This window comes from Chelonia mydas, chromosome 6 (genome assembly GCF_015237465.2).
Source record: "Chelonia mydas isolate rCheMyd1 chromosome 6, rCheMyd1.pri.v2, whole genome shotgun sequence".
Taxonomy (NCBI): domain Eukaryota; kingdom Metazoa; phylum Chordata; order Testudines; family Cheloniidae; genus Chelonia; species Chelonia mydas.
In genome coordinates this window covers 101,654,891-101,667,305 of record NC_051246.2, presented here as the reverse complement: position 1 = coordinate 101,667,305, position 12,415 = coordinate 101,654,891, and the positions used below count along the sequence as shown (strand labels likewise).

The window sequence follows — 12,415 nt, the reverse complement described above, 5'->3', positions numbered from 1 at the left end:
CATGCTGCATCCACCATGAGTGCCGACTCCCCAGTTCCCATTGGCTGTGACTCCTGGCCAATGGGAGCTGCGAGGGCAGTGCCTACAGGCAGAGGCTGCGCACAGAGCCCCCTGGTCGCGCCTCCGCCTAGGAGCCGAGGTATGTAGCTGCTTCTGGGGAGCCCCCCAAGGTAAGTGCTGCCCAGAAGCCTCACCCTCTCCTGCACCCCAAGCCCCAGTCCCCTCTCAGGCCCAAATATCTGCTGGTGCTTTGGGAGGGGGGCGCAATGGCCTGAGACTGCTCCGGCAGTGGCTGGGGCTGCTGGCCCAAGCAGCCGCCCTGGCTGCTGTAGAAGTCACGGAATCTGTGACTTTCTGTGACCTCCGTGACAAACTCACAGCCTTAATCATGATTTTTCATTTGCTTTTAAATATTGTAAGTAATCCTTGAAGGAATGCTAAGGCTTAGGTATCATCTTTGTGATTTTTTTCCCCCCTTCTTTATGAAAACCAGTTCAAATAGCCACTTTCCCTACCATAGTTGAATATAGAAAATTGTCAGTTATAAACTGTGCAGAGATGTGAATTAATGAAATACTGTCCTATGTAAAGTTGTGGAGTTGCAATTTAATCTTACAGGTCACTTAAATGGCTGATTAAAGCTCATTTTGATTAAAAGAAATGGATCCAGTTTTATGGAATACAGGGTTGTGTTTTAAACACTTTGCCCAAGAGGTGCAATACTAGACATATTGATTTAAGACTTGGGTGCATTCTGCAGTAGTTAATGGAGTGGGTGGGTGAAGTTTTGTGGCCGGCAATGTGCAGGAGGTCACATGGGTGGGCAAACTTTTTGGCCTGATGGCCACATCAGGGTTGCGAAACGGTTTGGAGGGCCGGTTAGGGAAGGCTGTGCCTCCGCAAACAGCCTGGCTCCTGCCCCCTATCCGCCCCCTCCCACTTCCCGCCCCCTGACTGCCCTCGACTCATCCAACCCCCCCTTCTCCTTGTCCCCTGACCACCTCCTCTCAGGACCCCTCCACCCCTAACTGTCTCCCTGGGACCCACTCCCGCTCCCTGTCCCCTGACTGCCCTGACCCCTATCCACACCCGGGACCCCAGATCCATCCAAACCCCCCCTGCTCCCTGTCCCCTGACTGCCCTGACCCCTATCCACACCTGGGACCCCAGATCCATCCAACCCCCCCCCCCCCGGTCCCCTGACTGCCCTGACCCCTATCCACACCCGGGACCCCAGATCCATCCAACCCCCCCTGCTGCTTGTCCCCTGACCGCCCCCACCCTGAGACCCCAGACCCATCCAACCCCTCCCCCCCCACTCCTTGTCCCCTGACCGCCCCCTCCCGGGACCCCCGTCCCTAACTGTCCACCCAGGACCCCACCCCCATCCAACCCTCCCACCTGCTCCCTGTCCGTCCCCCCCGGGACCCCCGACCCCCTGGGACCCCACCCCCATCCAACCCCCCCATCTCCCTGTCTCCTGACTGCCTCCCCCATCCAACCACCCTCTGTCCCCTGACTGCCCCCCGGGACCTCCTGCCTCTTATCCAATCCCCCCTCCCACCGCCCCCTTACCATGCCGCTCAGAGTGGCAGGACAGGCTTATTGGAAAGTCTGGGCGGTGGGTGGGTGCAAGGTGTGCTGCCCACACGGCAGCGTGCCTGCAGAGGAGGGGCCAGGGGCTAGCCTTCCTGGCCAGGAGCTCAGGGCCGGGCAGGACGGTCTTGCGGGCCGGATGTGGCCCACGGGCCGTAGTTTGCCCAGCTCTGGACTAGATGATCATGATGGTCCCTTCTGACCATAAAGTCTATGAGTCAGGTTGAAGCAGGAAAGTTCTGAACTTCAGTGATGTGTATTTTGGAACAAAGTCCTCTTTGATTTTTGTAATGAACACATTTTTTGTCATTACAAAGAGCCAACACATCAAAGTTGAACCCATCTTTATTCACCAACTTATGTTTGACTTGAGTTATCACAATATAACTTCTGCAGCTAAACTTGCCAAAACTTTGTGTATTTGTCATTTTTCTTCAAGTCTTTACAGGCTTATAATGTGATAAAGTAAAAGGAATTCTTAAAATTACCTTGCAGATGACATTATGTAAACAGCGAATATTTTAAATAAAATATAATTTGTATTAAACTATCAAGAAAGAAAATATACAGAGGAATTATTTTATTAATTTGACTACTTAACTTTTAGTTCATTTCGAGGGTTTTTCCTCAATGATCGGCAGTAGCCCCTTCATGGATTTTTTTTTAACACCTGTTTGTTTTCCTGAAAGGTAATCTGTAAATAATTTTTAAAAGGTTGGGTTTGTGCCCCTTTTTTTTTTTGGGGCATTTTTATGAAGAAGGGTGCAAAGTGTTTTTTGTAGATTCCAAGGCCACAAGGAACCATTATGATTATCTAATTTGACCTCCTGTATAACACAGGCCATAGAACTTCCCCAAAATAATTCATAGAGCATACTTTTTAGAAAAACATCCAGTCTAGTTTTAAAAATGGTCAGTGATGGAAAATCCATCATGATCCCTAGAACATAAGAACAGCCACATTGGGTCAGACCAAAGGTCCATCTAGCCCTGTCCCGTCTTCTGACAGTGCCCAATGCCAGGTGCTTCAGAGGGAATGAACAGAACAGATAATCACCTATGGATTCATCTCCTGTCGCCTGTTCCCAGCTTCTGGGAAACAGAGGCTAGGGATCCATTTTTCCTGGTTAGTTACTGTCACCTTATTTTCCATCTGAATTTGTCTAGCTTCAACTTCTAGCCATTGGATCATGTTTTACCTTTCTCTACTAGATTGAAGAGCACATTATTAAATATTTGTTCCCCATGTAGATACTTAAAAATTGTAATCAAGTCACCCTTAATCTTCTTTTTGTTAAACTATATAGATTGAGCACTTGGAGTCTATCACTGTAAGACGTGTTTTCTAATCCTTTAATTCTTCTCGTGGCTCTTCTCTGAACCCTCTCCAATTTATCATCAACATTGAATTGTGGGCACGGACCTCACATAGTATTCTAGCAGTAGTCACACCAGTGCCAAATACTGAGGTAAAATAACCTCTCTACTCCTACTTGAGATTCCCCTGCTTATGCATCCTAGGATCGCGTTAGCTCTTTTGACCATAGCATCACAGTGGACGCTCTTGTTCAGCTGATGATCAGCTATGACCCCCAAGTCTTTTTCAGAGTCACTGCTTCCCAGAATAGACTCCCCTTCTATAAGTACAACAAGGAGTCTGGTGGCACCTTAAAGACTAACAGATTTATTTGGGCATAAGCTTTTGTGGGTAAAACACCACTTCTTTAGATGCATCGAAGCTTATGCCCAAATAAATCTGTTAGTCTTTAAGGTGCCACCAGACTCCTTGTTGTTTTTGTGGCTAACACAGCTACCCCCGGATACTTGATATCATTCTGTAAGTATCACCTACATTCTTTGTTTCTAGATGTATACCCTTATATTTAGTCATGTTGAAATGAATGCTGTTTGGTTGAGTGCAGTTTACCACGCTTCTTTTTTGCCCCTGAAAGAGTGCTTTTTCTGATGGTTTTTGATCTTCGAAATATCAAGAATGTCAAGTCTGGTCTCTCTTGCTTTTTACTGAAAGACGTCTTGAAAGTATCAGATGTTTATTGTCAGCTTGTATCTTAGTTGAGAGGGTACTGATGTTGAATTCTTAACAAAGACATCCCTTCTTCCAACTGTTCATTATATACTGAAATTAACAGTGAGTATTCTCTCAGTTGCTTTCTTTATCCTCTCAATTGCTCAGCTTTCAGTTGCGTGTACTGTCAAAATTTCACTAATTCTCTAGTGATCACTGATTCTTCCAAAATCAGCAAGAACTGTATTTCTAATCTAAAAAGCACGTGTGTGTGTGTGTGTGTGTATGTGTGTGTGTGTATATATATATATATATTTTACAACACACGTTTCAGGTATTTCTTATGCATCAATAAAAAGCAAAAAACAGTACTAGTCAATTTCTCCCCTCCCCTGCTTGAAGGCCCCTCCAATCATTTTAACTTGATCTAAAGTGAAAGTGGCCTTGCAAAATTGTCTTGAAAATTTATCAGCCTAGGTACAAAAGCAACTCATTCGCTTTTACTCTGGGGGTGGTAATGGAAAGGACTACTGATATTTATTCACTTATCAAAGTGTACTTACCATGGGCAAGTACAACTTTGTACGACCTGCCTCAAATAGTAATTTCAAAACAAATTTCAGTAATTTTAAAGGTAAATGGTGGCTGTTACGCAGATTTCTTCCACTTTTGTGGCAACCATTGATGCAATTCACTGTCTGAGAGCTATCCTTCCCTATACTTTGGGGGATGAGGAAAACTCTGGTTATGGACTTTCTCACTGGTGAAATTTCTTTAAAATTGTTCTAACTATGTAAGGAATTATGTTTCTTAGCAGGAGTCCTTCAAGGTCAGAGCTCTCAGGAGGAAGTGACACCAATGAAGATCTAAAAAAATCAACTAAGAAAAGGAAAGGGAAAAAGAAAAAGCATCATCACCACAAAAAAAGAAAAAAGAAAACCAGAGAGGAATCAAGTAACAGTGAGTCAGACTTGGACAGTGAGTGTATGAGGGATAAACCTAGAGGAAGTGACACAAACCGTGAAAGAGAAGCAGCAACATTGAAGTATGTGCATTTTACTAATATGCTTGGATATAAATATAATCCTATTCTAGTACTGTATTGGTGTTTGAACTGTTAGATGAGAATACTCTCACCAGTGGGTCAGTTCTAACTCTTAAAAGAATAAGTTTAAACTTCCATTGTAACTGTCTTAGAACAGAACAAGAAACACTCAAACATTTTTTATTAATTGTTGCATCTGAAAAATTATGACGAGGAATATTTTATGAAAGTTTTTTTTCCAGAGCTGAACAGAATAGCAGAGCAATGAAAATGTGGTGCTTTTTTAATGTTAATGCTCCCTGTGAATTATTGTAAATCTTTGTTTCCTTATATTAATCCTTGAGTAACCTGTTGTGCTTTGAGAGGAATTGTATTAAATGATGTCCTTAGATACTGCAGAAAATTGAAGTTGTTGAATATTGAAGCAAAAATTTGTTTTTCCTAAGGGGAAGTGTTTCATTATACTGTGCATTCATAATTTCCCCTCTCAGCAGTGGGCATTCATTATAAGATGTATATTGATGTTTGTATTAATTTAGTATTTTTAGTTTTATTTCTGGCCTTTAGCCATTCATTAGTATGCAGTATGCTTCATACACTTTATTTTTTGTATATGTGAATCAAGATTCGAATGAGTGATGTTCTATTATATCAGTGGTTCTCAACCAGAGAGTACATCAGCTCATCTGGATGTTTGCCTAGTTTTACAACAGGCTACATAAAAAGCATTAGCGAAGTCAGTACAAACTAAAATTTCATACAGACAATGACTTGTTTATACTTCTCTGAATATTATACACTGAAATGTAAATATAATATTTATATTCCAATTGATTTATTTAGAATTGTATGGTAAAAATGAGAAAGGAAGCAATTTTTCAGTAATAGCGTGTTGTGACACTTTTTTGTGTTTTTATGTCTAATTTTGTAAGCAAGTAGTTTTTAAATGAGGTGAATCTTGGAGTATGCAAGACAAATCAGACTCCTGAAAGGGGTACAGTAGTCTGGAAAGGTTGAGAGCCACTGTATTATATCACCTGTTGGCTTGCTGCTTTCAGAGACACTAAAATAATGAGTAACTAGTCGATACGTAGCAAGAAAAATGTTCTAAAGTGACCAGTGTGATGATTTGAATAGGAAAAAGAGCTTACATGGGTACATTGGGTGCCCAGGCTCAAAAAGTGGGCCTTCCATTTCACACTGACCACTCTCATTGGTCTTTGATGACTTAAATGTAATTCAGGTGCCCAAACAAAAGGATTGATGTTCTTGTACGGTACCTATACTGTGCATATAGGTTGTTTTAAGTTTTCTCAGGAAAAAAAACCTATATAAACACTCTTTAAGTATAAATCTGTGTTAAATTTTAGGTTTAAAACTCAAACTGATGTTAACATGGGACCTACGCACAGAATTATTCCTGTTAGCATTTCCATCTGAAACATAAACTGTGAAACGCTCTTGAGTGCCTTGTCGCTGGTGAATGTTGGAAACCTTGTCAAGGCGCTGAAGCTTCTTTTTTAATATTCACATTTGTAATACAAATGTGAAAGCAGAGTTCACCATACCTTGCAGTTCTTAGAGAGGTAACTTAGCTGCATCTTTTAAAAAAAAAAAAAATCACTTATGTAACTAATTCATAAAACTTTTACATTTTACTGAATTGCATTGGTATTGTTATAGAAAATTAGCACAGTATAGCACAGATTGTCCCCTTTTTGATTTACTTTTTCTTATAGAGGAAGTTACAGTTAATAGCAATGTTTCTTCTTGCAGGCTTTAGACTTAGTAAGAAACCCATTTATTAAATCCTGTTGAGCACTTCCCATGCTCTTGGAAGTCCATTTTGGAAATGCAGTGAATGATTTTCTCTTGAAAGTTCACTGTATTGGTGGCTCCAGTGGTAAATTTCCACTTCAGTTTTCTCATCTCTTTCACCAGTATGTGACTTATTTGTTAAATGGTACATGTACAATGGCCTTTTGAATGTGTATAATTTATTATAGGATCTAGAAATGTTAAATTTCCTGGTTTTGTAAATGCTTAAATGTTTAACTCAATGTTCAGAAAATGCTTCTTCCCCCTTTTTCAGTCTAGAAGACGTAACATCAAATGTTGCCACCAATCGCTTTGTTTGGCTTGAGGATATTCAGGCTTTGACAGCAGAAACCTTCAGAACAGACAAGAAACCAGACCCTGCAAACTGGGAATACAAGTCACTGTATCGAGGGGACATAGCAAGGTACAATGCGCTGTTTTGTTTTGATACTTAAAATATCTCTAGACGTGTTAGTGGTGAGATATTAAAAGTTTGACACTAAAAATATTTATTTATAAAACGTAAAACCATGCTCAGTAATGTCCCTAGTCTCTGTTTGCCAGAAACTGAGAATGGGCGACAGGGGATGGATCATTTGATGATTACCTCTTCTGTTCATTCCCTCTGAAGCACCTGGCATTGGCCACTATCAGAAGACTCAGTATGGCCGTTCTTATGTGAAATTATCTATTCAGACTTTTGTGATTCCACACTCTTCTGTATTGAAACTCAACTTTATGGTATGTGCAAAAAGAAAAGGAGTACTTGTGGCACCTTAGAGACTAACCAATTTATTTGAGCATAAGCTTTCGTGAGCTACAGGTCACTTCATCGGATGCATACTGTGGAAAGTGTAGAAGATCTCTTTATACACACAAAGCATGAAAAAATACCTCCCCCCACCCCCCTCTCCTGCTGGTAATAGCTTATCTAAAGTGACCACTCTCCTTACAATGTGGGCCATTTCCAGCACAAATCCAGGGTTTAACAAGAGCGTCTGGGGGGGGGGGGTAGGGAAAAACAAGGGGAAATAGGGGGGATATTACCTTGCATAATGACTTAGCCACTCCCAGTCTCTATTCAAGCCTAAGTTAATTGTATCCAATTTGCAAACGAATTCCAATTCAACAGTCTCTCGCTGGAGTCTGGATTTGAAGTTTTTTTGTTGTAATATCGCTGGCCTTGCCTACAGACAGCCCCCCAACCTGAAGCAAATACTCACCAGCAACCACATACCACACAACAGAACCACTAACTCAGGAACCTATCCTTGCAACAAAGCCCGTTGCCAACTGTGCCCACATATCTATTCAGGGGACACCATCACAGGGCCTAATAACATCAGCCACACTATCAGAGGCTCGTTCACCTGCACATCCACCAATGTGATATATGCCATCATGTGCCAGCAATGCCCCTCTGCCATGTACATTGGTCAAACTGGACAGTCTCTACGTAAAAGAATAAATGGACACAAATCAGATGTCAAGAATTATAACATTCATAAACCAGTCGAAGAACACTTCAATCTCTCTGGTCACGCGATTACAGACATGAAAGTTGCGATATTACAACAAACAAGTTCAAATCCAGACTCCAGTGAGAGACTGTTGAATTGGAATTCATTTGCAAATTGGATACAATTAACTTAGGTTACCTTGCATAATGACTTAGCCACTCCCAGTCTCTATTCAAGCCTATTTCCCCTTGTTTTTCCCTCCCCTCCCCCCTGACACTCTTGTTAAACCCTGGATTTGTGCTGGAAATGGCCCACCTTGATTATCATACACATTGTAAGGAGAGTGATCACTTTAGATAAAAGAAAAGGAGGACTTGTGGCACCTTAGAGACTAACCAATTTATTTGAGCATGAACTTTCGTGAGCTACAGCTCACTTCATCGGATGCATACTGTGGATATTGCAGAAGACATTATATACACAGACACCATGAAACAATACCTCCTCCCACCCCACTCTCCTGCTGGTAATAGCTTATCTAAAGTGATCATCAAGTTGGGCCATTTCCAGCACAAATCCAGGTTTTCTCACCCTCCGCCCCCCCACAGACAAACTCACTCTCTTGCTGGTAATAGCCCATCCAAAGTGACTACTGTCTTCGGATGTCGTATGAAGACAGTAGTCACTTTGGATGGGCTATTACCAGCAAGAGAGTGAGTTTGTCTGTGGGGGGGCGGAGGGTGAGAAAACCTGGATTTGTGCTGGAAATGGCCCAACTTGATGATCACTTTAGATAAGCTATTACCAGCAGGAGAGTGGGGTGGGAGGAGGTATTGTTTCATGGTGTCTGTGTATATAATGTCTTCTGCAATATCCACAGTATGCATCCGATGAAGTGAGCTGTAGCTCACGAAAGCTCATGCTCAAATAAATTGGTTAGTCTCTAAGGTGCCACAAGTCCTCCTTTTCTTTTTGCGAATACAGACTAACACGGCTGTTACTCTGAAACCTGTCACTTTAGATAAGCTATTACCAGCAGGAGAGTGGGGTGGGGAGAGGTATTTTTTCATGCTTTGTATGTATAAAAAGATCTTCTACACTTTCCACAGTATGCATCCGATGAAGTGAGCTATAGCTCATGAAAGCTTATGCTCAAGTAAACTGGTTAGTCTCTAAGGTGCCACAAGTACTCCTTTTCTTTTTGCGAATACAGACTAACACGGCTGTTACTCTGAAACCTGTCTTTATGGTATGTGGAAATAGTTTTTACATCACAAAAGATGTCCTGGAATAATCAGAGTAAGTGACGTCATGTTTGCTCATGGATAGTCTTAACATTATGGTGTACAGTCACTCCTCAGTGCACATGTAGAACTACCATTAGAAGATGGCAGTGGAGTCTAGTAGTGCATGCAGGGGACTGGAAGTCAGGAATCCTGGGTTCTGTTCTAGCTTCTGTCTCTGACCTGTTGTGATTTTGGTTAAGTCTTAACATTTCTGTGTCTGTTTTCTCATCTGTAAAATGGGACTAAAACTTAGGGCATGTACACTACAAACTTTTGCCAATGCAAGTTACATCATCATAAAGGCGTTGCGGTTAGTATATTGTTTATGCACCTGCATATGTAATGATGCTGGCTTTGGTGGGACCCAACTGAGAGTACCAATTCAGGACAAGTTGCTTAAAACAGGGCAGTTACAGCCTAAGGCTGGGGTTCCTTTGCACACCAAGGCAAACCAAACCAGCCAAACAACAGAAGACTTCAGTTTTACCCCACTTGCTAACCATAACTCACAAAAGCAATTCCCTTAGACACTCCAGTTTCCCAGTATCACCACCAGTGCCACTCATTATGGGGATGAATAGTTATGAAAACCAATGCCCCAGTAAAAGAAAAAAGGTTCATCTGATCCCAAAAGACCAAGCCCCAGACCAGATCAATATATAAATCAGATCTTACCCACAAATCACGCTATTGCCAATCCTTTAGAATTTAAAATCTAAAGGTTTATTCATAAAAGGAAAAAGATGAGAGCTAGAATTGGTTAAATGGAATCAATTACATACAGTAATGGCAAAGTTCTTGGTTCAGGCTTGTAGCAGTGATGGAATATACTGCAGGTTCAAATCAAGTCTCTGGAGTACATCCACAGCTGGGATGGGTCATTCAGTCCTTTGTTCAGAGCTTCAGTTTGTAGCAAAGTCCCTCCAGAAGCAAGAAGCAGGACTGAAGACAAAATGGAGGAGATGCAGCAGCCTTTTATAGGCTTTCTCTTGTGGGTGGAAACCCCTTGGTTCTCCTGTCCAAGATCACAGCAAGGTGGAGTTTGGAGTCACATGGGCAAGTCACATGTCCATGCATGACTCAGTTCTTTACAGGCCGACCCCATTGTTTACATGTTAGTTTGAGCGTTCCCAGGAAAGCTCATATGTGGTTTGGCGTCTCCCAAAGTTCATTGTCGCTAAGTGTTTCTTGATTGGGCACTTACTGAGAATAGTCCTTCTCAAGAAGCTGACCAAATGTTTCACTGAGGCCACTTAGAATCAAAACACATTAAGATACAAGTACATAGCCAATATTCATAACTTCAGCTACAAAAATGATACACACATACAGCTAGCATAATCATAATTAGAAAATCATAACCTTTCCATAGGTTACACGACAACCTTTATACAATCTTTGCTGCAAATATATAACAGTGGTTGCAACAATGATCTATACGGTTACAGTTTACGTCAATAATGTCACAGCATACTTGGCTCTATGTGTTGGTGGTACATGTACTCACCAGGAGTGGTTGTTTCGATGTAGTGTGTGGTGCACCATGGGTAGGTATCCCAGTGTGCAACTTGCCACCATCCAGTGCACTGTCTTTTGGGAAGTTTTGGAAATGCATGGTGGGGCAGAAATGAGTAGTTCAAGGGAGACTGGGACTGCTGGGTCAAGTTCCCATTATGTAGTTTTCTCCACGCCATAATGCCATCTCCATCCCATAATATTCACTGCTATTTTGAAAAATCCCATGAACCTGCACGGGACTTGTCACTATCTGCCATCTGTGACAGAAGCATGGAGCCTGCACAGCTCTGCACTATTGTCATGAGTGTTGCAACCACGGGATTCATGATCCTCTGGTATTTGCAGAGCCACAAGAAGGTCTATGGGGAACATGACGATTTCCTGGAGGACAGATTGCAAGAATCAGTTCCAAATTATTGGTGGTGGCCATGGAGCAGCTTCAAATAGTGGCACACTGCTTCTGGGCCTGAAAAATGGAGCACTGAGTGGAGGGAATGCATCATAATGTAGGCTTGGGATGATGAGCAGTGGCTACAGAACTTTTGGATGCGCAAGGCCACGTTCTTGAATCTGTGTGCCAAGCTCACCCCAGCCCTCAGTGCAGGGACACTAAAATGAGAACTGTACTGATAGTGGAGAAGTGAGTGACAGTCATACTGTGGAAACTTGCAGCGCTGGATTTGTATAGGCAAGGGGGAAATAATTTTAATGTAGCCTCACGCTCTACAAGGCAGCACGAATGGAGGGAAGAGATACAATAGACGCATGGCAATGGCCGCAAACATTCCCTGCAGAAACTGAACATAATGAACTCATGCTATCCCACTGGAGTGCACCACTGCCTCCACTTTCCAAAGTGCTAGGGGGTGCATGTGTGTGTGAGACACACTGTGTGAGAGAGAGAGACACGCTTTGCCTCTTTAAGTACGCTGACCCCACTCTTAAGTACACAGCCTTTTTAAGTAGATCAGCAAGTTGAGACAGCAGCTGCTGCCAGCAAGCTCCCTCCATCCTGAGCCCTGTCCTGTCCCCACCATGCTCTGTGGAGATGGGGTACAGGAGCAGGGGGAAGGAGGACACCCTGACATCACCACCCCTCTTCACCCCTCCCCTCAGCAAACAGGAGGCTCCTGGGAGCAGCTCCAAGGCAGAGGGCAGGAGCAGCACACGGCAGTGGTTGGAGGGACACCTGAACTACCTGGCAATTGATAGCCTGCTGGGCGGCTGCTGCGCAGGGAACTTACAGGAGCTGATGGGGGGCTGCCAGCTCACCCTGGTTCCAAGCCCCCGCCAGCTCGCGCCAATGGGCTGCTCTTCCTGCAAGCAGTGGACAAAGCTGGCGGCTGCCAAACAGTGTTATAAGGGAGCATTGCGCAACTTGAAATGAGCATGTTCTCTAACAGAACAGCGACATAATGAAACATTAACTGGGGCGATGTTAAGTGAGGAGTTACTGTACGCTACCACTGCTTTCACTGCCATCAGGCATTATGCAGCATCTGTTGAGAACTAAAAGATAGATTATTTTCCAAACAAGACTTTTATTGACTAACAAAAAGCACCTCAGAAATTTTTTTTTTTTTACAAGTTAACAGTAAATACATTAAAACCTTAATAATTTTAGGATACAGCACGAAGAAGAGGAAGTAACATTCATGTCCATTTA

General features: G+C 42.8%; 1 protein-coding gene across 3 annotated transcripts in view; it reads left to right on the top strand.

Moving 5' to 3' along the window:
* Positions 1–12,415, top strand: part of NRDE2 (NRDE-2, necessary for RNA interference, domain containing) — a 76,215-nt gene that overhangs the window by 21,796 nt on the left and 42,004 nt on the right. For 2 of the 3 annotated variants that reach the window (XR_005225582.2, XM_007055455.4), the window contains exons 3-4: positions 4,437–4,667; positions 6,760–6,909. Coding sequence is in view for 2 of the 3 variants with exons in the window: in XM_007055455.4 (XP_007055517.2) it covers positions 4,437–4,667; positions 6,760–6,909 (381 nt within the window). In the remaining variant the exon portion in view is untranslated. The remainder of the gene's footprint in view (positions 1–4,436; positions 4,668–6,759; positions 6,910–12,415) is intronic. The other variant, XM_043547866.1, reaches the window with a different exon arrangement.